This window comes from Garra rufa, chromosome 2, assembly GCF_049309525.1.
Source record: "Garra rufa chromosome 2, GarRuf1.0, whole genome shotgun sequence".
Taxonomy (NCBI): Eukaryota; Metazoa; Chordata; class Actinopteri; order Cypriniformes; family Cyprinidae; genus Garra; species Garra rufa.
Window position 1 is genome coordinate 30,562,932 of NC_133362.1, and position 25,974 is coordinate 30,588,905.

The 25,974-nt window shown below is 34.9% G+C and overlaps 1 protein-coding gene across 1 annotated transcript in view; it reads left to right on the forward strand.

Moving 5' to 3' along the window:
* Positions 1-25,974, forward strand: part of lrpprc (leucine-rich pentatricopeptide repeat containing) — an 82,722-nt gene that overhangs the window by 26,649 nt on the left and 30,099 nt on the right. The window contains exons 21-25 of the mRNA XM_073834080.1: positions 250-380; positions 1,317-1,402; positions 11,201-11,408; positions 24,595-24,719; positions 25,374-25,480. Of these exons, the coding sequence (XP_073690181.1) occupies positions 250-380; positions 1,317-1,402; positions 11,201-11,408; positions 24,595-24,719; positions 25,374-25,480 (657 nt within the window). The remainder of the gene's footprint in view (positions 1-249; positions 381-1,316; positions 1,403-11,200; positions 11,409-24,594; positions 24,720-25,373; positions 25,481-25,974) is intronic.

Consider the following 25,974-nt stretch of genomic DNA (forward strand, 5'->3'; position numbering starts at 1 on the left):
CAAAAATAGTCTGTTATGCTGCTTGATGTTGCAAACATGAATTGTAGTGCAAATAATTGTACAGTTTACCACACTTTACTTTTCTATTTTAGTACCTATAGTAGCTAATGAATTTTAAGTCTCAAACATTCACATTGTAAAATATGGTGGATCTTGGTGGATCAGTAGTTACCATTTGAAACCATTTGTCAGTATTTGTGTATGCTTGTGTGTATTTGATTTTTCCCATGACTATGTGGTTCTCATCAGAAACTGGAGCGAGCTCTGGAGCTTAAAACTCAGTATGAATCTGATATGACTCCTGCCACATATGCCATGCTCATCAGCCTGTGCTGCCGCCATGACAATGCTGAGGAAGCCCTCAAGCTAAAGATTGAATTGTAAGTTTGTATACATTGTCACCATTAAAACCACATACTTGTTTTGCGTTGTTGCAGTTAAAGGAACAGTTTACTAAGTTATTAAAATGTCATTATTTACTCACCCCCCTCATATGATTCCACAATGGTAACACCTTTCTTTGTAGTACAAAGATATTTATAAGGAAAAATTCTGGTGACTTTTTCCATACTGTGACTAAAAATGGAGCATTCAAGCTTTATAAAGGATGCAAAAGCAATATAAAATGAGTCCATATGACAGTGTTCCACATCTTCTGATAGCAACATCTCTTCTGTGATGAAATGTGCAATATTTAATATGATCGTAATTTCTGTTTATACATTTAACTATATACATTTAAACATACATTTACATCTTTTTAGAAAAAATGTAGAGCCCTTTGAAACTGCATTTAGTTTTTTTTTAACCTGCTGATCTGCATTGAAGTTGACTATATGGACAAAAATTCTGGAATGTTTTTCTCAAAAATCTTATTTTTTTTTCAACTGGAGAAAGAAAGACATGAACATTCAGGAGTGAACTAAGCCTTTAAGATCTGGCTTCATAGAATGATTCGTTCACATCTATAGTTCTCTCACAATCGCTCATTAACATGCCAAGTAAAATAAATGTCAAAATAGTCAGTGAATAATGCCTTTAATTTTGTTTTTTTAGTCAGACAATCGCTGTCCTATACGAGTCATTTGAACTACCTTTGTGTTGCTCTTTGGTCAGTTCTTATTTACTTTAAAGTGGTTAGGATATTTGTTAAAAAATGACCTTACTTCTGTCGCAAATGAAATAAATGAATAAGGATTTGGAACAGCATAAGAAAATAATTAATTTTCAAGTGAGCTTGAAACATTCACAGCACAAATAGATTGACAAATTAATTTTTCATTTGTCACATTGTGTTTACTCTGTGTTTCTTTCAGGGCTCGCAAGGACTCTGAGGTAGTGCTGGATGCTCAGAAGTATGTGGCCTTGGTCCGAGTGCTATCCAAACACGGCAAGCTGGAAGGTTAGTGTAAAAGCTTCAAGCTTCAGGCCCTGTAGAAATAATTACAGATGCCCTCTTATTTTCACCATCTCGGATTAATGAAATAATTTAGTTTAGTTTGTCACAAATAACGTCGGCCGTCACATTAGGTGTGCCTTGCCTCACTTTTTAAACCACTTAGGACGTCAAGAGCATTTGTATTACTTATCACGGCGCTATCAAAAGCTTGCCACTCGCTTAATTAGTTTCTTAAAGGCGACGCTCAGTCTGTGTGAGCGTGTCTCTGTGCGAGAGTGAGGTCCGAGACACCTGTCTATCTGCGTGGGGACATTAATCAGCCATTATCGGAATTCCACGGTGGATTTCTCCATGCTCATGTAAGACGCAATTACAATAAAAGTGTTTCCTCTTTGCTTTGTGCACACAGTGATGGTGAAAATACACGCTCCGTCTCTCTTTTCACGATGCGTGTCACTCTTTGGCTGCCCCCTCCCTCTCGCTCGGACTCATCCTGTCACCGAGTGAGGGAAAATTACAGGACCGGCTGCACTTTAACAGAATTACAGAAATCCGTCCTGATACTAATGGCATATCATGTCGGGGAAAGTGCTTGAGTATTTCACACACACACGCACATTTGCATGTGAATTCAGGCGAAAGTGTGTGATGAGGGAAGTGTGTGTGTATGTATATGTGTGTCCATCAGAGCGAGCCTGTGGCCATTAGCCCGCCGGTGTGCGCTTGGAGCTTGTCATTCACATTAACACACCTCAGCGCCCCAGCCTGCCCGCATCACCGCCGCAACCCGATCTGCTTGAAGATCATGACTCGTGGCACCTCAGCGCACCGGCTGGCCTGGCTTTTAATGGCCTTGTTTTTGTTTGAAACCCTTTCCTCGCCTCTTGTTTCTTCCGCCGTCTGTTTTTTTTTTTTCCCTCCTTGTGTCCTTACATTTGTTACAGAGTTCGTAAAACGCCGTTGCCGGTTCACAGGCTGGCAGAAGGCCGTGGAATGAGCCTGAGGACTAATGGGCTGTGTGATATTTGTTTACCTCAGTGTGTGTGGTATCAGACAGTGGGCCGGGATGCTTCGCCGCTAGCCGTCCATTCGGGCCCATTTACCTCCAGCAGCTGATTGGGTGTGATTAGTGGTTCTGTCAGAAGGGAAGAATTTGAGCTGTCTGCCGTCACAGAGCTTTCTCATATGGCTGAAGTTCAGCTCGGTTGCTGTTTGTGGTCCAGCGATGTGTGAACTGTGCTCCGTATGACCAGAGAGTGGTCTGAGGGGCTTCATTTGGGACTGTCTCGCTCGTTCATCCGTAACCTCAGGACACGTTCATCAGGAAGTCCTAGTGCTGTGCAAAAGTTTACACACCTCAGCGTCATGACACATTGAACTGGCACATTTCTGACCTATTCCGCTCATAATTTTCATACTACATCTTGGGGTGTGTTCTAAAACCTATACATCTTCCTGGGTGCTTATTGCCTATAATGCAGTTTTCTTCTAAAATTTTATAGATAATGTGCTCACCCCCTTGTCATCAAAGATGTTCATGTCTTTCTTCAGTCGTAAAGAAATTACGTTTTTTGAGGAAAACATTTCAGGATTTCACTCCATGTAGTGGATATGTAAGGTGCCCCCAAGTTTGAACTTCTAAAATGCAGTATAAATGCAGCTTCAAAGGGCTCTAAACAATCCTACCCAAGGAAGAAGGGTCTTATCTAGGGAAAGATCGGTTATTTTTTAAACAAATTGACAGTTTACATATTTTTAACCTCAAATGCTTGTCTTATCTCGTCTTCGCGATGCGCATGCATAGTCTATGTAATCCAGGTCAATACAGTTACAATACAGGTATGTTGAAAAACTCCCTTCACGTTTTCAAATCTACAATGCTATTTTATCTATTTTTGTAAAGGGCGTTTGATCTTCTTTGTATGTTCACTTTGTAAACACTGGGTCGGTACTTTGAAGGATTTTGAAGTTGGGGAAGAAAACGAGATGGGAGTTTTACGACATACCCTGTATTGACCCAGATCACAAAGACTACGCATGTGCATCGCAGAGATGAGCTTAAATGAGGTTACAAAGTATATAAATTGTCAATTTGTTTAAAAAATAACTGATCGTTTTGCTAGATAAGACCCTTCTTCCTCGGCTGGGAGCGTTTAGAGCCATTTGAAGCTGCATTTAAACTGCATTTTGGAAGTTCAAACTTGGGGGCACCATACATATCCATCTTATGGAGAGAAATCCTGAAATGTTTTCCTAAAAAACATTTTTTTATGACTGAAAAAAGAAAGACATGAACATCTTGGATAACAAGGGGGTGAGTACTTTATCTGTAAATTTTTGTTCTGAAAGTGAACTAATCCTTTAACTTATACACAAAATTAAATAAGGCATAAAAAATTTGCGATTTAAGCACCGTTTCCACCCAACAAGTCAAAGAGAACAAAATGGTCACTTCCTGATAAACTGGCACTAAATATCACTAACAAAAGTTGGGGAAGCCACTGAATATGTGACTCAGAGAGAGCAGATGAAACACAATAAATGCAGTCACTGCTTTGGGAGGTGGATGCCAGCTCTTTGGGAATGTAGTCTTGTAAGACAGTTCTGGGAGGCAGTTATACAGAAATACTTTGACGACAGACTTTTCTCAGGCATTTTAGAATGACCGTAACAACATTTCAGATGTGTGTAATATAGGGCTGTCACAATTTGTTGATTCTAATTGACTATTGGATTTTTAAAAATCTTCGTTTTCATTTTGCCAACGTTGAGTAACAAAACACCGGAAGTGGCGCATTTCACAGAAGAGAATCCATGAAACGCATTATTAGACTGTTTTCAAAGGCTGCATTATATATTAAACCAATTTAAAAATAATAATTAAGCATAATTGTGAATTCACAAATGCTATAATTCAGTTAAATAAATATGTTATCATTTACATGTGTGAAGGTCTCACACTCCATCTCTGCGTGTTGTTGTGAGTTTGGGTTTATTATAACGTTCATCTGTGAACGCAACGTGCACCATTTCATCCAATTTGTAAGGTAAAATCATTTTTAAACCGATGCAAACTCAGGAGAATACATCAACATCTTTCTCATTATTCTAAGTGTTCATTTTGATTTCAAAATAAAAGTTTAAACCCTCACTCTGAGTTTACACGTCTTGATGTCCTCATATTCATTAAATTACTGTGGCTATAGCATTTCTGTGATAAAGATACGGTCAAATATTAAAGATTAAGTGGACATTAGAATTAAATGTTGTTTAGTGAATAATAAACAAGGATTAGATCACGCAGTGAAGTGGTAAAACAATCGTCAGGCCTTTGGCACGCTCGATTAATCAATAAATTAGTCAATAGATTAATCAATATAAAAATAGTCCTTAGTTGCAGCCCTAGTGCAATGAGATCGGTCTGCTGGTTAGTCAAGATATCCCGTCTCATAGTGCAAAGTCACATGGCATTTTTTGTTGCGTGTGGCGGAATTTATTCGCAAAATGCGTTTCCATCTCCCTGACCCTTTTTCGCACAATTCAAAAGCGACCTCAAGCGACTTAAGGAATACACTTTTTGCGAAAGGGATTTTTTTTTTTTAAATTAATTTTGCCATTTCTATCACTCGTATCTGATGCAATACTTTAAAATGCGCATAAAAACAGGATGATGGAAACCTAGATACTGTGACTCAAAGTTACTCGCTCTTCAATGGCAGCAGCTTTATTTAAAGTCTGCTTACTCACCATATGTAATGACCTGAACTCAACACTCACGATTGATTCTAATAGAGTACAAAAGTGACTGGTTACAGTTGATATCTTATCATAAACTCTTCGATGAACACAACTTTAAAGGGATAGTTCACCAAAAATTACTCACTCTAATGTCGTTCCAAACCCGTAAGACCTTTGATTGTCTTCAAAACCCAAGTTAAGATATTTTTGATGAAATCTGAGAGCTTTCTGTGTTGTATAGACAGCAACACGACTGAAACGTTCAAGGCCCAGAAAGGTAGTAAGGACATTGTTAAAGGAGTCCATGTGACATCAGTGGTTCAACCATCATTTTATGAAGCTATGAGAATACTTTTTGTGTGCAAAGAAAACAAAAATAACAACTTTATTCAGTGATTTCTTCTCTTCCATGTCAGTTTCTAATGCTCTGACATAAAATCCAGATGCACTGAGTCTTGTTTACAAGAAGACGCACGCTGTACATAAAACATACTAAACACATCTGAAGATTTTGAGAAAGAGGATGGCAGTTTTTTTACTTATTGGAACCAGAAAATACAGATGATGAACTGAGAGAGATGGGCATTCTACATCAGAACAATGGCTCCTGTGTCAGCAGCATGCATTGTATACATTGTGTTTTCTTTGCGCACAAAAGGTATTTTCGTAGCTTCATAAAATTAAGGTCGAACCACTGATGTCACATGGAGTATTTTAACAATGTTCTTACTACCTTTCTGGGCCTTGAATGTTTTAGTTGCAATGCTGTCTATGCAGAGTCAGAAAGATCTGATTTAATCAAAAATATCTTAATTTGTGTTTCGAAGATAAACAAAGGTTTTACGGGTTTGAAACGACATGAGGTTGAGTAATAATGGCAGAATTTTGTTACTGGGTGAACTATCCCTTTAATGTCTGTGTTTATGGTAGGTCTGTCTAGAAATGTTTATTTTGAATGTAAGAATTGATTCCTCTACTGAGAAAATGAATAGGAGATTCAGGCAAGTGTTTTTTATTGGCAAGTGCTTGAGTAGAACACTTAGAGGTGCATTAAAGCAAATGCGTCCTTTTCGGATTGACTTTCATCCAGCTTTAGCACATAACCTCATTTTATATGGCTTAAATGTTGTAGTGCATCAGTATGCTCTGTACAACAATGCTTGTAAAGCCCTGGGCTATAAGAAAAGTACATGGTTGAGTGCCTAGAGCGACGGCCCAAGAATCAAGAGGTTGTTAGTTCTAATCCCCTCGTGGGTATCGCTGTCACGACGCCCTCTGGCGAACCACTTAACCTCCATTGCTTCAATTCATATCCAGCTGTTAACACATAACATGTGGCACTTTTTAGACAAGAGCGCTTCTTAAATGACAAGCCTCTATTTAAATGGGCTGACTGCTGGGATCTTGATAAAACAATCCTCAAAAATTAAAAAAGCAGTAAAGGATGAGATCTGTGCCCGAATAACAGCGTGACTGAGTAGATAAGTGAACAGAGCTTTATCATACAAAAGCAGCCTCTTAAAAACTCAGCATGACCCTGCTGAACCTCCTGTTCCCCGCTTCACTGTTCCTTTTGGCTCATCACTTTTCCTGACAGTACGGAGCGCTGCGCTAGATTTGCATAACAACAGGACAAAAATTGCAGGGTGATGAAGTGACAGATTGGAATTTGTGGGCTAAAACAAGCTGGCTGTCTATTTCTGAATGCGTGTGTGGAGACTGAAGTGAACTGTGTTGCCGTAGGTCGGCCTACATTGTATATTTCCGTATGCATACCGTTACTCTCCACACTTGAGGTCTCAGTTATTGTCAAAACACTGTAGGAATACTCGTTAGGTAAAGGTGAGGTTTTTTTTTTTCAACTGAAATTCACAGTTTCATATGCAAATATAAGTGGCCATTTGAGGGTTGATTTTTATTGTCTCCTATTCTCACCAAGGCTGCATTTAATAGATCAAACATACCATAAATCAATCATGTTAATATTGTTAGTACAAAAAAGTTATTCCTGTCATCTTCAGTGTCACACGACCCTTCAGAAATCATTCTAATATGATGATTTGGTGCTTAAGAAAAACAGCTGAAAACAGTTGTGGTGCTTAATGTTCTGTAATAATTAATAGGGTGGTAATTAATAGAAAGTCTTTTGATTAATAGAAGTAGGAAAATACAGCATTTATATGAAATCAAAAATTTTTGTAATGTAAAAGTCTTTACTGTCACTTTTCATCAATTTAATGCATCCTTGTTGAATAAAAGTATTCATTTATCTTAAAAGCATCTTACAATGGCAAATGGGCAGTGTGTAAAAACTGAATTATTCAATATAATTTCAATTCTGTTTGATGCTAGCGGGATAGAAATGACATTTCACCTTCAAAAGTGATTTGTGTGTTTTTTTTAATAATTTTTTTTCATTTAAATATTGTGTTAGTGGGGTCACTTCAACCCACAAAGTTGAAAAACAACCCACGGCAACAGTGAAAAATTAGCCTAATTTCGAGGGAAAACTGTTGACTTGGCAACACATATGCAGCGTGCTGTTATACGGAAGTAAACACAGAAGGACATAAAGTTAAGTGATTTTGCGCTTATTTATAGTGAGATCTGCCACAGGAGCCAGCGAAATTATGCACAGTCAATATGAAAAATAAAGACAAGGCTTTGACAGAAGAAAGTAGAGTTTTGAAACTTTTATGATATGAGCCCTCATGTTTTGCTTGTATATAGAGCTATCATTGTAATACTTTGAGTTCTCACACATCACTGTACTTTCACTGAATACCTTTCACAACTGTCTTGATAACTTTAGGTATGAATAGTCTTTTAAGGATCTTTCATGAGCGCAGAATCCTGACGAATGTTAATCTAGTGACGTAAAAGTCTCATGAGTTTCAATATGACTGTCCACACTGCGGTCACATTGCAAAACATCTTACCTGGATCGGATTTCGTACCACATATGGAAAACAAATTTGGAATTGAAAAGATCAGATTCCATGTGGTTTGTGCTTTTCACACTGTCATGAGAAAAACAGGTCTAAGTCACATGTGAGCAAAAAAATCGAATTTGGGCCCTTTGTTAATTTTGACAGGCATTTTTTATTTGGTCTTAGTCTTTATCTTGAGACGAAAATGCTTAATAGTGTTAGTCACATTTTAGTCATTATAGTCTTTCATAGTCTAGTTTTAGTCTACGATAGTCATTGCTTTTTTTGTTAACTTTTAGTCATTATTTTTAGTCAAACTGCAGTAACCAACATTTATTTTGGTAGCTATTTTATAGTTTTCAAACAAATCAATTAAGCTTATGAGAAATTTAAAACAAGGATTGAATTTGGAAAATCTGGAATAAATGACAATTTTCGTTTCTGGGTAGAGATACAAATTAAACTCATTTACAGATACAGTAGGTTTACTTGACATGTATACACTTATTTAACAGTTTTCACCCACCTGGTAACGTTCATTTAAGACATAACCAACTGTATTTAGGTGAAATACTCAACACGATCGACATTTAGACTACTGTGTGTGTATTTGAGCACTGAGAACTGATCGCGCGCTGTATGAAAACTGAAGAAGTGGAGCTAGCGCGAGAGAGAGCGCTTCTATCAGCGCGATTCCTCCTATCCCGCCTTCACTAACTTTGAGTTAATCAACAACAAATTGTGACTTCAAGGAAAAACAAAGACGTCTGGTCACCCTATCCCTAACCCTAACCCTTCAGGTGCTGAGGCCATTGTTTCAGATAGCTAGTTTGCGTTTTGGTAGCCTATCCATCCACTGCAGCTGTCATACTGAGACTACATATACAAATGGCACTTAGGATCCAATGACAGGGACGCACACTTTGAAAGACAAGACAGTTAACTTAGCCTATACGATTTATTTTGAGTGTCCAGTAGTCCTCAAATAACATTCTAGTCCCGTCTCGTCTTGTTAGTGAAGACGCAGGATAAATTTCGTCATAGTTTTTATCATCAGATATTAGTTGTGGCTCGTCAACGTCTTGTCTTAAAGGAGTAGTTCACTTTCAGAACAAAAATGTACAGATAATGTTCATGTCTTTCTTCAGTCGTAAAGAAATTGTTTTTTGAGTAAAACATTTTAGGATTTCTCTCTATATAATGGACTTCTATGGTGCCCACGAGTTTGAACTTCCAAAATGCAGCTTCAAAGGGCTCTAAACGATCCCAGCCGAGGAAAGAAGGGTCTTATCTAGAAAAACGATTGGTTATTTACTAAAAGAAATTACAATTTATATACTTTTTAACCTCAAATGCTCGTCTTGTCTAGCTCTGTGTGTACTCTGTTTAGAGATTAAAAACTATATGAATTATAAATGTTTTTAGAAAATAAATTGTTTCACTAGATAACACCCTTCTTCCTCGGCTGGGATCACATAGAGCACTTTGAAACTGCATTTAAACTGCATTTTGGAAGTTCAAACTCGGGGGCATCATAGAAGTCTATTATATGGAGAGAAATCCTGAAATGTTTTCCTCAAAAAACATAATTTCTTTATGACTGAAGTAAGAAAGACATGAACATCTTGGATGACAAGGGGGTGAGTACATTATCTGTAAAGTTTTGTTCTGAAAGTGAGCTATTCCTTTAAGGTCATTGCACAATTGCACATTGCAGTCCTAAATTTTCATCTGCGTTTTTCGTATTAGTCATGCTTTCCTATCAAAATACTTGTTACAAATGACAAAACACAGAAAATATTTTTTTTTATGACGGACGAAAGTTTCAGAGGCAGTGTAAACTCGATTGACATAACGTGAGGTCGTATTTATTTTTTAACGTACAAAAATTTCAGTATGCAATGACCTTTAGTCACAGAAAAAATGTTTGTTAACGAATATTTATCGTCATCTTTCTTAACAAAATGAACACCGTTTGGGCCACATTTGTCTGCAAAGTGAATGTAGGCTTAGTGTTGAAGAAATTGTCATTTTTGCAAATCGCTAATGGCACAAAAATTAGCACTTTATCTACTTTATCTAAGTACTGTGAAGAAATGGAGATGAACAGCAGTACCGCTGTAAGTCATGGGAATTTGGGAGTTTGCCTGTCTGCCTGTGGCCAGCGCTGACTCCCACATGCACACAGCTGTGATGATGGTATCCCCATTCTCTCTCTCTGTCGCTCTCTCTCGGTTCTAGATGATTAGTATCGCCAGTGCAAACAGGCCCTATCGGTATCAGCCCATTAGCTAGCCTCTAAACAGCGCGTAAACACATCTTAATTATCTGGCTTGGTGACAGAGCAGCTGTGGAGGTGGACCCTCTCCCCTCTGCCAGATGGGAGCATCGCCCAGTAAAAAGCCTCCATTACGGTAGCAGAGCTGCGGCGTATCCACGACCAGAGCCCGCCGAGTTCACGCCGGGCACTCGCCGCACACCTATAATTTCCCGGCATGCTTTCGCAGGGAACCGTGAAAAAAAAGCCTACTATTGTGGGGGCCTCCGTAATTGTAGTCTCGTTTAGAAATGCAAGTAGTAATTAGCGCCGAATTGGCATTATACGGCAGCATTTGCATCCCCGCTGGGTGTAAAATGTTGTTTTAATAGCGGTTTGTTTTCCCCACATGAAATTATCTAAGGGGGCTTTTATCACCTCTTCCCCTCTCTCGCTCTCTCTCTCGCACTCTCTCGTCTGGCGCCGGCCCATCGGGGGACGGCTAAGCGCACAGATATACAAATAATCTCCACAAGTCTGTGAAACAGTCAACGAGACGCTTAAACCTTTGTATGCACTTGTGATTTATGAAACTGCACCCTGAGTAACAAATAACCACTACATATATTTGTTGCGTACCATGTAACTAGTTGCATTTAGAGGGTTCAAGCAGCTATTTGTGAAACTTCGTTCTTTTATAATCAATTAGGATTGTCAACTCACTTCAAAAAAGTGGTGTAATTATAAAAAAATCTACGTAAATGAGTTGACTCAAGACACACTCAAGTTGAAGTAGTGAGTCGGTTGTTGGTTATCTGGTCAAAATGTTTGACCACTGCTATATTTCTCTCTTTCTCTCACTCTGATGTCATGCAGAGGCGGTAGATATGCTGAAGGAGATGAAGGAGAAGGATGTGCAGTTAAGGGACAACGTAATCGGTTTGCTCAACCTCACAATGAACACTGCTGCAATGAAAGGGGATGCCAACACTATTCGACGCCTCCAGGAGACAGTCTTCACTTTGGGCCTGGCCAAACCATCTAGTAGCCTCTGCTCACCCCTCATCACTTGCTATCTGGAGAGGTAAGTTGGTAATACTTTGGAAACTTTGTGTGTAGCACCTATATCTCTGCACAACCTTCTGAAGAATCCCAGCTTTGGAGAAGAAGGCCTGATATTTTGGTTTTTTAACAGTGTTGGTGTTTAACCCTCCTGTTCCATTCAGGTCAGTTTTGAAGCAGAAGTAGTAGAAAACCAGAGTCTTTGTTACACGTTGCTTATAAGTTATGTACTTACTATAGTAATATAGTTATGCAAGTAGCTAACTATAAAAGTACAAATTTTAGTATAGAAAAAAACATTGTGTCAAGACTATATATATATATATATATTTTTTTTTAATGAACAAAACTGGTGGCCTAATAACATTTACTTTTGGAAACATTTTAATCTTTGCACATTTACATATTGTTGCAAAATTATTAACTAGATACAATATGGTTTTAAATAGAAATTTTAATAATGATGAAATGAATGTTTTATAAGCTGAAGATTTTTTCTCTTCTGCTCACCAAGCCTGCATTTATTCGATCCAAAGTACAGCAAAAACAGTAAAATGTTGAAATATTTTTACTATTTGCATTTTAAAATGTCATTTATTTCTTACATTTTTAGTATTATCACTCCAATCTTCAGTGTCACATGATCCTTCAGAAATCATTCTAATATGATGATTTGCTGTTAAAGAAACATTTTTTTTATTATTAGTATTATTAGTTTTATTATGAGTCAGTATATTGTTTTTTGGGAAGAAATCATAGAAATAATACTTTTTTTCTTCTTTCTTTCTTTCTTTTTTTTTTATTAAGGATGCTTTAAATTGATCAACAGTAATGATACAGACATTTGTAATGTTACAAAAGATTTCTATTTAAGATAAATTCTGTTATTCTGAACTTTCTGTTGATCAAAGAAACCTGGAAAAAAAATCTACTTGGTTGTTTTCAACATAATAATAATAATAAACGTTTTTGAGCAGCAAATCAGTAAATTAGAATGATTAATGAAGGATCATGTGACTGGAGTAATGGTGCTAAAAATTCTGCTTTGAAATCACAGGAATAAATTACATTTTAAAATCTATTCAAATAGAAAACTGTTATTTTAAGTAGTAAAAATATTTCAAAATTGTACTGTTTTTGCTGTACTTTGGATCAAATAAATACAGGCTTGGTGTGCAGAAGAGACTTCTTTAAAAACCATTAAAAATCTTACTGTTCAAAAACATTTGACTGGTAGTGTATATGCATATTTTAAAACCATTCAAGTTAAGATTAACCTTAAAGGTCACTCAAAAATGAAAATTCTGTCATTAATTACTCATCCTCATGTTGTTCCAAATCCACAAGACTTTTGTTCATCTTCAGAACACAAATTAAGATATTTTTGAAGAAATCTGAGAGTTTGCTGACCCTCCATAGACATAAACGCAACTACCATGCTTAAGAGCCAGAAAGGTAGTAAGGACATTGTTAAAATAGTCCATTAGTGGTTCAACTGTAATGTTATGAAGCTACGACAATTCTTTTTGTGTGCAAAGAAAACAAAAAGAATGACTTTATTCAACAATTTCTTATGGTATGACCCCATCAAGTAGTAAGTTTGGAAACAACATGAATATAATGTGCAAACAAACATTAATAACAATGTCAGATTGTAAAGGGCAGAGTTGCACTCCTCCCTAAGCTTGTCGTCTCACTGTTCGTTTCATATAATCTGTCATTACCTTATAGCAAAATGCAGCATGGTGGGAAAAGGAATTAACTTCCACAAGTTTGGCCCCTCTTCCCCCCCATCCGTTCAGGTCTATTTGTAAGAGCGGCTTTTAAGCAGATCAACTAATTTGCATGTTAATTATGCACCCTGTGCTAATTACTGGATTTGCCTGGGCCATGCGGTGCACTGCGTAAGTGCCTTTCCCCCTCCCCGCTGTGGGATATTGAGGTTGGCAATACACCTTCACTGATAGCGTTAGAGTCAACACACATACACAAACGGGCTTCCTGGGTGCCCCTCTGAGACTGTTTGTTTTTCTGTCACTCGAGTGCCACAACCACACTGGCACGTGCAGGCTTTAATTGCTGCCTTGTGCGCGATAAGGTTTCCAATTTAGCTCAGGTTCATTAAGGAGCAGATACGGAGAGATCAGAACGACTCTCAGCAGAGACTCTGATAAACCGTGAGCGTTTACATCACATAGCGCACACACACTGTGACTGGCAGCCACACATTCCTGTGGAGAAGAGCCGTCTCAGAGCTCACAGCAGCCAGGGCCTGTTTGGATACAGCCACCGCTAGGAACTCTGTAGTACCTGTCTGATTCTTCTGTGATACTGTGTGATATACTGTAGTCATATTAAGAGGTCATACAAAAATACAAGATACTGGAAAAATATATTGATTAGAGACAGAAAGGATGATGGCCCCAATTATTTATTTATATATTTTTATTTATTTATTTATTTTTTACAGTTATTTAATTTTGCATGTTCAATACTGATTTTTAGGAAAACATTCCATTTATTTATGCTTGTGATATGTGACCCTGGATCACAAAACCAGTCTTTGACACACTCTATGGGTCAAAATTATACATTTTTCTTTAATGCCAAAAATCATTAGGATATTAAGTAAAGATCATGTTCCATGAAGATATTTCCTACCGTAAATATATTAAAACTTAATTTTTGAATGGTAATATGCATTGCTAAGAATTTCATTTGGAAAAAATTAAAAGTGATTTTCTCAATATTTTGATTTTGCATCCTCAGATTACTGATTCTCAAATAGTTGAATGTTGATGTTGATGTATAAATCTCAATTTCAAAAAATTGACCTGGTTTTGTGATCAGGAATAGTTGAATTTTATAGAATGGATATAAAAAATGTAACTCTGTGTTCATTGATAGTCGAAAATGTAGAGAAAGAAGTTAAAATATTAAATAAACATGCAAAAGTTCTGAGGTTTATTTTATATTTTGAATTAGCATTTATTATTATTTTTGGTTTTTTCTAGTTTTCTGTATTTTTTTTCTGTATTTTTTGTATTTGTTTCTTATGTTTTTGTCATTTTTATTGGTATATATATGCGTGTGTGTATGTATGTATATATATATATATATATATATGTGACCCTGGACCACAAAACCAGTCATAAGGTTAAATTTGACAAAACTGAGATTTATACATCATATGAAAGCTCAATAAATAAGCTTTCTATTGATGTATGGTTTGTTAGGATAGGACAATATTTGGCTGAGATACATCTATTTGAAATCAGAAATCTGAGGATGCAAAAAAATCAAAAAGACTGAGAAAATCACCTTTAAAGTTGTCCAAATTAGGTTCTTAACAATGCATATTACATGTAATCAAATTACATTTTGATATGTTTACAGAAGGAATTTTACAAAAAATCTTCATGGAACATGAACTTTACTTAATTTCTTAATGATTTTTGGCATAAAAGAAAAATCAAAAATTTTGACCCATGCAATGTATTTTTGGCTATTGCTACAAATATACCCCAGCGACTTAAGACTGGTTTTGTGGTCCAGGGTCACACACATATATATATATATATATATAGTGGTGGGTATAGATTAATTTTTTTAATCTAGATCAATCTCACTGTAATCTTGGAATTAACCTAGATTAAAATGGCTAATTTGAATTCTGCCGAAGGCATTCAGAATATGTGTGCTACCCAAATAATGACTAAAAGTAAGTCTTTGAGAACGGGTTTCTCAAGCCAGGTGGCGATTTGACCAGGGGCTCATCTCCTGTTTCCAAAATGCATCACAGACTGCTTGACAATTGCATTTACAGCACAATTAACTATACAAACTTATGTAACCAGCTATTCCTACACTGAATGTGCTTCTGCGTAAAAGGCTGTGCGACATGTGCGTTGCAGTTAAATACACAGACGCGCACGGGCATGGATATCTGCGTGCATAGTCTTCGGTTAAACTGTGTTGCTTTTAGAAGCGACAATTCAGTTGTTGCATATAGTTTAATGTCTTTATTTCGGGATTATCAAAGTAAATTATAACTCATGCACGTGCCCCAGTAAAAAGGGTCTAGCAACGCACCTGCCCTGAAGCAAACCCGGCAGCTTCATAGCTTCATCCATGTTAGCATGTCTTGTTTGATGTGTATGTATATATATGTGTGTGTATATGTATAAATAATTTAACACTTTACAATAAGTTGCCATTTGTTAACATTAATATATTAACTAACATGAATGAACAATTAACAATACATTTATTACACTATTTATTAACCTTTGTTAATAAAAATACAGTTATTCATTGTTTGTTCATGTTAGTGCACAGTGCATTAATTAGTCTTAATAAACTCAACTGATTTTAATAATGCATTAGTAAATGCTAAAATTAACATTAAGATTAATAAATGCTGTAGAAGTATTGTTCATTCTTAGTTCATGTTAACAAATGTAGTTAACTAATGAACTATATTATAAACGTTACCATTTTATTACTATTTATTGTTTTTAGATTTTTTATTATTATTATTATTATTATTAAATTTTTTTTTTTTTTTTTTTTTTGTTAATTATTTTCTGTGTAAAATATAAACTATTATCTGTGTTATTGTTTGTTTAGGACTTCTTACTAAAGTTTATTAGTGGATATTTTTTTTTATTAGTTTTGTCAGTTATTTTGTATTTCGATGTAGTCAAAAGACATTAGTTAACAATATGTGACCCTGGACCACAAAATCAGTCTTAAGTAGCACAAGTATATGTGTTGCAATAGCCAAAAATACACTGCGTGGGTCAAACTGATCAATTTTCTTTTATGCCAAAAATCAATAGTATATTATGTAAAGTTCATGTTCCATTAAGATATTTAGTGAATTTCCTACCATAAATATAATATATGATTAGCTATTGCTAGGAACTTAATTTGGAAAATTTTTTGCACCCTCAGATTCCAGATTTTCAAATGGTTGTGTTTCTGCCAAATATTGTTCTATCCTAAGAAACAATACATCAATGGAAACTTTATTTATTCAGCTGTCAAATGATGTATAAATCTCAATTTCAAAAAATTGACCCTTATGGTTCTGTGGTCCAGGGTCACATATTACTAATAAATTCCTTTTATTTTGCCCAAAGCAGCATATAGTTAAATCAGGACTTGTGATGTGCATTTGTTATGCATACACACGCCATAAATACACAAAAACCCACATAAGGTGATGTTTTGTCCAGTCCGGCCTTTGACCTAAAATGAGTTTGGCACCCCTGCTGTAGACGTTTCTTTTATCTTCTCCAGCGTTCTCTCCGTTCTGCCCTCATCCATCTCTCTCCACTCGTCTCTGTCTCCTCTTTGGTCCGGGCTGCGCTAAAGAGGACAAAGCGGTGTGTGTCAGTGTCTCGTCAGCGTGTCAACTGTAATGACTTAATGAACACTTCTCTATGGGATTAACTCTGACAGCCGTCAGCCCGTCTCCACGACAACAGCAGCCGCCGCTCCCGATCCGTATCCTCGCTCTCTAATGAGCCTAACAAAGGGAATTGCCAGAACTTTTTTGTGAAGGGGATTTTTTGAGAGACAGGAGCTCCAAAAAAGAGGGAGGGGATGTCGCAGGCTGTCAGATGTCTTAAACTGCGTCACTTGCATACACAGAAAGGAAGCACGGTTTCTGGAAAGTTTAAAGCGGGACCGTTTACATTTAAAAAAATCATCGCTGCATTTGTAGTTTTTGTTTGATGGATGTATTAAATTTCCAGGAGCACTGACACTCACCAACACACGCACACACACTTCAACGTAAAGGAAAAAAGAAATAAAAAAGCAGTCGTTCTCTTTTAAAAGTGGAAAGGGTGATAACATGGGTGCCAATCTCGGTAACAAAAGAGATGGGAGTCAGGGATGTAGGGAAAGTGTCACGAGAAGAGGAGGTTCAGAAGAGGGGTGGATGAAATTAGCTTTCTTGTCTAATCCTTCAGGTTCCTCGCGCAAAGCACTCATTGCATTGGCTTTTTTTTTTATTCTCCTTCAACTTAATTGGCTGGAAAGTGCTTGACATGCAAAGTTAGTGACATTAAGAGGAACATGTTGCAGTAAGCCTGAGCGCCACTGACAGCTAAATTGTATCCGGGGAAATTATGAAGCCTTCAACATGGTTAATTCTTTTTTTGGGGGGCTTAGTTAGGCGAGGGTGGAGAAGGGGGGCTGGGTTTTGAAGGAGGGGGTGGGGTAATTGCCGTTGTGGACGACTCATCTCATATTGATGGGAATTTTGAAGAAGTCTTCTGGTTTTATGCTGGTTGTGCTTTGGGGGGCTGGGAAGCGTAACATCTGTGGCACATCATATTCGAGTGGCATTTTGAATAAATGTAGTTCAAGGAGTTTCTGCTTCCATCAGGCCTTGTCAGTAAACACAACGGTTTAGAAGTTTTGTTGAGTTTGGTTCATTTTCGATGCTGGCTTCTGTTGTTATAATCTAAGAATACGCCAATGTCAGGTGAAGATTGGGGTAATATATCCTACCTTTTGTTTGCTAGATTTTACTGACCTTATTCCAGTTCAAAAGTTTTAAATCAGCAAGATACTTTTTTCAGCAAGGATGCATTAAATAGATCAGATGTGACAGTAAAAACTTTTACATTGTGATGAATACTTTAAATCCTGTTTTTACGCTAAAATATTAAGAGCAAATGTTCAACTTTGATAATAATAAATGTTTCTTGAGCAGCAAATCAGAATGATTTCTGAAAGATCATGTGACACTGAGTAATGATGCTGAAATTCAGCTTTGCCATTACATGAGTACATTTTAAAATGTTAAATAGAATATAATATATTTTATAGTATTTTAATATTTCATAATATTAACAGAAAACAGCTCTTAAGTTATAATAATATTTATTTGATTCATTTTGCCAGTTTTCTCTGTGGAAATACTGGAATAAGTGAATATTTTAAATTAAATCAAATTATTTATTTTTTTTTAAACTTATTTTACTTTTTATTACATAAATTACTCTTGAGTTAGATTGGTTAACACTTCTTTCTGTAGTGAATATATACAATTAAATAAAATTGTAACAATATTCATATAATTCATATTTCCAGTTTTCCACTTTCTGGGGTATCAAGCATTTACAGTCAAATACTGGAATAAGTGAATATTTTAAATTAAATGAAATTATTTAGAATTTTTATTGCATGAATTGCTATTGAATTAGATTTGGTTAAACCTTTCCTTCTGTGGTGAATATGTTAAAATTTAATTAAATTAAATTTTAATTTAATTTGTAATAATATTTATATAATTCATATTTTCAGTTTTCACCGAGTTAGCAAGCATTTACAGTTAAATACTGGAATTAGTGAATATTTGAAATTAAATTAAATATTAAATATTTTTTTATTTCTATTACATTAATTACTCTTAAATTTGATTGGTTAAACATTTCTTTCTCCAGTGAATATTTTTAATTTAATTAAATTGTAATAATATTTATATAATTAATATTTCCAGTTTTCCCTGGGTTAGCAAGCATTTACAGTCAAATACTTGAATAAGTGATTATTTTAAATGAAATGATATGAACTTATTTTGAATTTTTATGACATTAATTACTCTGAGTTAGATTGGTTAAACATTTCTTTCTTTAGAATTAGGTTAGATTGGTTAAACACTTCTTTCTGTGATCAATATTTTTTATTTAATTTTTAATTTAATTGTAATTAATAATATTTATATAATTAATATTTCCAGTTTTCCCTGGGGCAGCAGGCGTTTACAGTCAAATACTGGAATAAGTGAATATTTTAATTTAAATTATTATTAATATTTTTTTTTTTTTACTTATTTTTCTTTTTTATTACATTAATTAGGCTAAACACTTCTTTCTGTGACAAATATTTTTAATTCAATTAAATTTAATAATATTTATATAATTAATATTTCCAGTTTTCCCTGGGGCAGCAGGCATTTATAGTCAATACTGGAAAAAAATTTAAAGTTAAGTTTTAAGTTAAATTTAATTAAATTCGTTGTAATTTAATAATTTAATTTAATTGTAATAATATTTATATAATTATAAAAGTCTAATTAATTTTTTTATTTCTTTTATTACATGAATTACTCTTGAGTTAGATTGGTTAGAGTGGTTCTTTCTGTGAAACACTTCTTTCCATGGTCTGTAATGACTGCAAAACTGTACTGTATCACTGACTGTTTTTCAAGGTAACAGGTTTCCTAATTTCTTACCAAGTAAATTTACTTCAAATGTGCATTTTATGTTTTTTTTTTTGTTTTTTTGTTTTTTACAAAAAATGTGTGTAATACATGAGAGAATGTACAGTCAGCTAATCAATATGGAAAAAATAAACCAGCTTTGAATGCATCAGTGTTTATTTTGCCATATAGGGACTATATGACTGTAAATTATTTAGGGCTGGACCAGAATATTCGATTATTCGAATATTCGTTTGGTGGGTTGGCATTCGATTTTAAATTTTGAGATTCGAATGTTCTATTTTTTTCATACACCTTGCATCCCCCACGAAACGGTTCTCATTCACGCTTAAATACGAATGAAGAAGATCAGACTGCTGCGCCACTAACACAGAGACAACAAACAAAAAAAAAGAGAGAGATTGAGCAATATTTGAGAGACGCTACTAAAGTACAGTCGGGCCCACTTGAATGGTGGAAGCAAAACTAGGGCTGTGACTGTCGCAATGACAACCGCGCCCCCGCGTTCAAATGCAAGCAGTAAAGCCGACCGCAAAGCCCATGATTACCATGAATGTGTCAGGGGAAAAGTAAGGAGATATTCAAATTATTTATTAATAAACTAGTGTTTGACACAAAGATAAAGCTGACGATCCTGACTCGCCATCTGCTCACTGGACGCGCCTTTAATGCCTAAATGCAAATATATGGATTAGGCCTATAGCTAATGAAAGAATTTTGTTTTCGATTTGAATTATTTAAATTAGTTCTTTACAGTTCCGGATGATATAATACTCTTACCTTTATGAGCAAAAATGAAGTTTCACATCACACCGGTGCCTCCATGTCCTGCAAAGGGCGCTTCAGCTTTACTCTCCGCACAAACGATTGGATATGAGCCTAATAGCACACATTTATCTAGGTTAAACGATTAAACTAATATTGTGATATGCTTTAAGTTTTTTTTATATCTATGGATTTTAATTTAAATCGTGATGACTTGAGAAGGCTAAATTGATCTCTCTGCCGCTGGCCGCTTGGTCATTACTTAAAAAAAACTTGAATATAACAAATAAAAAGTGTTCCAAATATATTTCTAAATTAACTTTATAACCTATATAAACAAAAATAAAAGTAATCACTTTGCTATTAAAAACAGCAGCTGTGTAATGGGGAAGTGAAAGGGAAAAAAGACCGGTTCCAGTCGGACTCGGGCCAGTAATTCTGATGAGCTGTCGGAGAAGGTCCGGGTGAAGTTTTAGGAATTTTTGCAACAAATGTTTGTTGAATAGCCATTCTTATTTAGGCTAGTTTCATATTTAAATGTATTATTTATTTGATTTATTTTAGCGTTTTGTAGGCTGCTTGTTCACTGACGGAAGTGCACAAAAATAAACATGTACGTTTGTTAATAATGTTTGAGCCTCATTTATTTTGGGTTTCAAAATAATATACATATGTATTTTATATATAGGCGTATATACACAAACGTTATATATAATGTATATTTTGTGTGTGTATATATATATATATATATATAACACAGCACCATTTTTTTCTTTCTTCTTTTATTTAAATACCCTTTACAGTGTCAGTAATTACTGTGCTGCTAATTTCTGATTTGGGAGGCGCACCGCTTCCAACTTGCAATGTTCTATTAAAAATTATTAATTCTGAATGTGTTATGTGTCCATATTGCACCAAAATGCAACACTGCACTCCTTTGGGTCCACAGCAAAAATGGATTGAATGAACTGTTCTCGACATAATAAAAATGCAAACAGACAGACACACAGAGATTCCTGCCTTTATTAGAGAGAAGAATATGTTTAGCCCCTCCCTCCGAAGCTTCGAATATTCGGTATTGATTACTACCGAAGCTTCGAAGCTCAAAAAATGGTATTCGGACCAGCCTTAAAATTATTCCTAAATATTCACTGTCACCAAGATGCAACACTTTATGAATGTCTTTACAAAATATAAAGCATAAGCCCACTTTAGAAGCGAAACATTTCTCAGAAAAGTTTATTAGATTGTAAAGCAATCCATATATTGTCAGCTTTGATTAAAAACAGGCTCAGAAAAGCCAAGTCAGTGCTGTGAAATTCTCTAGCATCATTTGTTTACAGATGCCACTTGGTTTGTTTTCTCATACAGTGAAATTCATACATTTTTAAGTGTTATTTTTTAGGGCCTGTATTTACTGAATAAGAAGCCTGTGATTCACAATCAGTAATTTTTGACAAAACTCGCAAAAACTAATCTGAAATTCTAAATTATAGAGTTGACTGACGAATGGCTCTGTTTCTCTATCAGTCTCTCCCCCTTTGCTTTTTTACATGGGCCTTAATCAAATGAAACACTGTACAAATTCTCCCTCACTCTCGCTCAAGTGCATTGCGCAATCATCCAGCGTGTGTTCGAATTGGCTCTTGACTCCCGCTTGATGAATAATATTGTCGCTCTTCATTCCAATTAAGTGCGATTGCCTAAGAGCTGGCGTCACGTTCCGGCTCAATAACTGGCCTGTTTTTTTGTCCATCTCCCTCACGCCCCCCTCCTCGGCTCCTCGCATTCAACCCACCTTCCAAGGTCACCTCTCTAAAGCACATATCCCTTCTCTGACTGTATAATCTCCGGGGTTGAAAACACTAGTGAAATTACACCTGTTAAAACCCCACCGGTTCACTTTCCCTCCACACCCGCCCCTCCTGCCGGTGCCCTATCTGCTTTGACCTCTGTGTGATTGGCGTGGTAATTACCCAATCACTCGATGGCTGCCACTGCAGTCACAATAGAGTGATTGGAGTGGTGTTTTTCTCGTCTATTCCTTTGCTTTATTCCTCTGTCAGGGCTCTGTCAGCCCCAGCACTGAGCTCTTTGTTAGAAAAGGGGTAGAGAGAGGGAGGACGAGAGGGAAGAAGATGTGAGAGAGGGGAGAGAGCAGATCTAATTTTGTTGCCATATTCTGCCAAGCGGCCCGGTTGGGGGTGAGGGCACTGGGGGCTGTAGAGGAAGCCGAGAGCCACAGGAAGTTGAAAGAAGCTAAATACCCTTGTTGCACATATTTATTTAATGCATTTTTCATTTCTATATTCAATTAAATGTTTTTCTAGTTTCTTAATTATGCATGGTTGTTTTCAAAATTATGTCTGATCTTTAAAAAAAAAAAAAAGTAAATTTAGTGTTTAAAAAAGTAACTATAACTTGACATCAAGAACAGCAAAGTAGTTTGTGACTGGTTAAAAAATAAAAATAAAGTTAACTTTAATATATATTTATAACTTATAAATTTATTTATTTAAATGTTCATTTTTTTTCTTCTTAAATTCACTTCACTAATTCACAAATTTTATAAAGGGCAATTTATAACTTCAAAATAAAAACTAAAACTCGTCATTAAGAAGAAAAAAGTAGATTTTGACTAGTGCCGTTTCTTTTAAATGTTTTTGCTTAAGACATAGTGACCATTTAACTTTTATATGTATTTTTTAATATTTCATTTTTAGTGTTAATTTTTTTGTATATATAATTAATTGTTTTTGTTTGTTTTGATATTTTTATTTGATATTTATTTAGATATTTAATTTATTTGTTTGTTTTATTTTTTTGTTATTTTATAAGTTTACTTTTTTAATTCACTTTCATTTTTTAATTTACGTTAATCTCTTGTATATATTAAAGTTTGTTTTAATACTTTATTTACTTTTATATTTTATTTATGTAATTTCTTTTACTTCTCTTACTGATCTGTTCATTTTAAAAGGGCAATTTGGTGTTAAAGTAGATTTTGACTAGTGCCGTTTGTGCTTAGACATAGTGACCATTTTACTTTATATGTGTGTTTAAATATTAAAATGTAAATTTTTTGTATATATAAATGTTTGTTTTTGTATTTCATTTATTTATTTGATATTACTTTTGTTAATAATTTTTATATTTTATTTATTTGTTTAATTGTATTTATTTATTTATTTTGAATGAATTACTTATTTTATTTATGTTATTTTTATTTACTCTGAGATCTATTCATTTTAAAAGGGCAATTTTTGACTAGTGCCATTTCTTTTAAATGTTTGTTCTTAAGACATAGTGACTATTTAACTCTATAGGTATTTTTAAATATAAATTTTTTAGTGTTCCTTTTTTGTATTTATAAATGTTTGTTTTTATATTTTATTTATTTATTTGATGTTATTTATTTATTTATTTGATTTGATGTTATTTATTTATTTTGTTTTTTTATTTTTTTATTAACTCTGTTACTCCGTTTTTTTAATTGTTTGTGCTTAAGACTTAATGACCATTTAACTTTATATGTATTTCAAAAGATTTCATTTTTTAATGTTATTTTTTTATTAATACATTTTTGTTTGTTTTGACATTTAATTTATTTTGTAATTTTATTTATTTATTTGATTTTATTTATTTTGTTGTTTATTTATTTTTATTTTATTTATTTATTTTGAGATTTTATTTATTTTATTTGTTATTTTATTTTTTTCATTTATTATTTTTAAAAGGGCAATTTGGTCTTAACAAGTAGATTGCTTTTTACATCATAGTCATTTATTTCTAAATACTTTTTTTTAATTCAATGTTTTAGATTTTTTTGTTTTTATATGTATATATTTTTTATTAATATTATTTTATTTGCAATATTAATTTCTTGCATGTTTATTGTAAAAACTAGTCATTAAGTATACTGTTCATTTTGTGTGTTTATTTAAATGTTTATGTATTTTTTTTTTTAAATGTCCATGGTTCTTTTCAAAGTTACTTTTATTTTGATATTTTAATTGAAAGGCTAGTTTGCTATTTAGAAAAGCAATTTAAACTTAAGAACAACTACGCTTTAAACGTTCTGCCTGTTTTGTAATGAAATACAATACCATGATAATGCCACAATAGAAGCTTCAGCATGAATATTTGATACAGACACATGCTTGGTGCTGTTTTGGTTTAATATGTCATGGTTTTTCTACAGTGGGGACTATGCAGGTGCATTCGATGCCAGTGTGGAGGTCCATAAAAAATACAACCAGATGCCCAAAACCCACGAACTCATCTGCGGCCTGGTAAAAAAAGGAGATGCCGAGCTTTTACAGAAAGGTAAACTCACACAGAAAGGTACACACACACACAGCACATTAATTACATTTCTGTGTCACTTGTTAGTCAGAAGTAGTTTGTCGGTGCATGTTCTGATCTGCTGTCATTTGTAGAAAGTGTGTGTTCTGTGTTTTCAACAGTGCCACCCACTAAAGGGCAGGTTGGACAACCTAGATGATGGTGGTTTCAATAGTCTCTGTCTTTGTCAGGGTTAGTGAAGGGGTTAAGTGCGCTGTGTGTTGGGGGTGAGTGGATTTGAAGTGTTAAAGCAGTGAGACCTCTACGGTGGAGGGCCACTTTATGGCCCCGATGACCCAGCACTCTGAGAGACACGCTGCAAACGTGCCAAAGCAAACCCATTCATAGATGTAAACGTACATATACCTGCATGAGTTCACCCTCTTTGTGTTGCTGTGGCTTCTTTGGACTCTTCTGAAGTGGCACGCAAAGAGTCCAGATCTGTATGTCATTGAGTGCCAATGGAGAGAGACAATTTTCCAAAGGCATCTGTTAAATCTGATAGCATTTAAGTAATACTGTCAAATAAAGATATGTAGGAGTGTCACTGGTGGTTATATGAACAAGAGATAAAAAAAAAAAAATGTTTCTGAAACGTGAGTGTTTCTTCAATTTCTTGTCTGTTTCGTTTCACAGTCATGGAGTATTTGAGTCGGGTGCGAGGAGAGATGATGATGCTCTACGAGCTTTACTTTGCCTTCCTGCAAACGGGCCGCTACAAGGAGGCACGCAAAATCATTGAGGTGGGACTGCTGTTATTGTGTTCAAACCACACAGCTATTTAACCGCTTTAATTACTGCCACACTGATATTTCCACTTTTAAATTAGATTGCCTCCAAAAGCCACACTAATGCCATTCATGCAAGACAATAGGTACAATGATTTTTCAAAGGATGAGAGAGTGTGTGTGCGAGTGTGAAGGAGAAAATGACAACTACAAAGACCACTCATTTTTGCAATGCAGCTTACTGGGAAAATTGAAGTATTGTGATATTATTTGTCACTTTATTGAATCAATGCACTCACGCCAATTGCTATTATTATTAAATGTCATTACAAGGCTTTGGCTTGATAAAACCATTTTCATTTGAAAGAGAAAATGATGACAGAAGTTAACAACAAAGTAAGATGAGCAGAACTGAGTGCCTCTTATATTAATAATTTTAGATTTTTTTTATTAAATGAATTGATTTATTTAATTCATATATATATATATATATATATATGTATGTATGT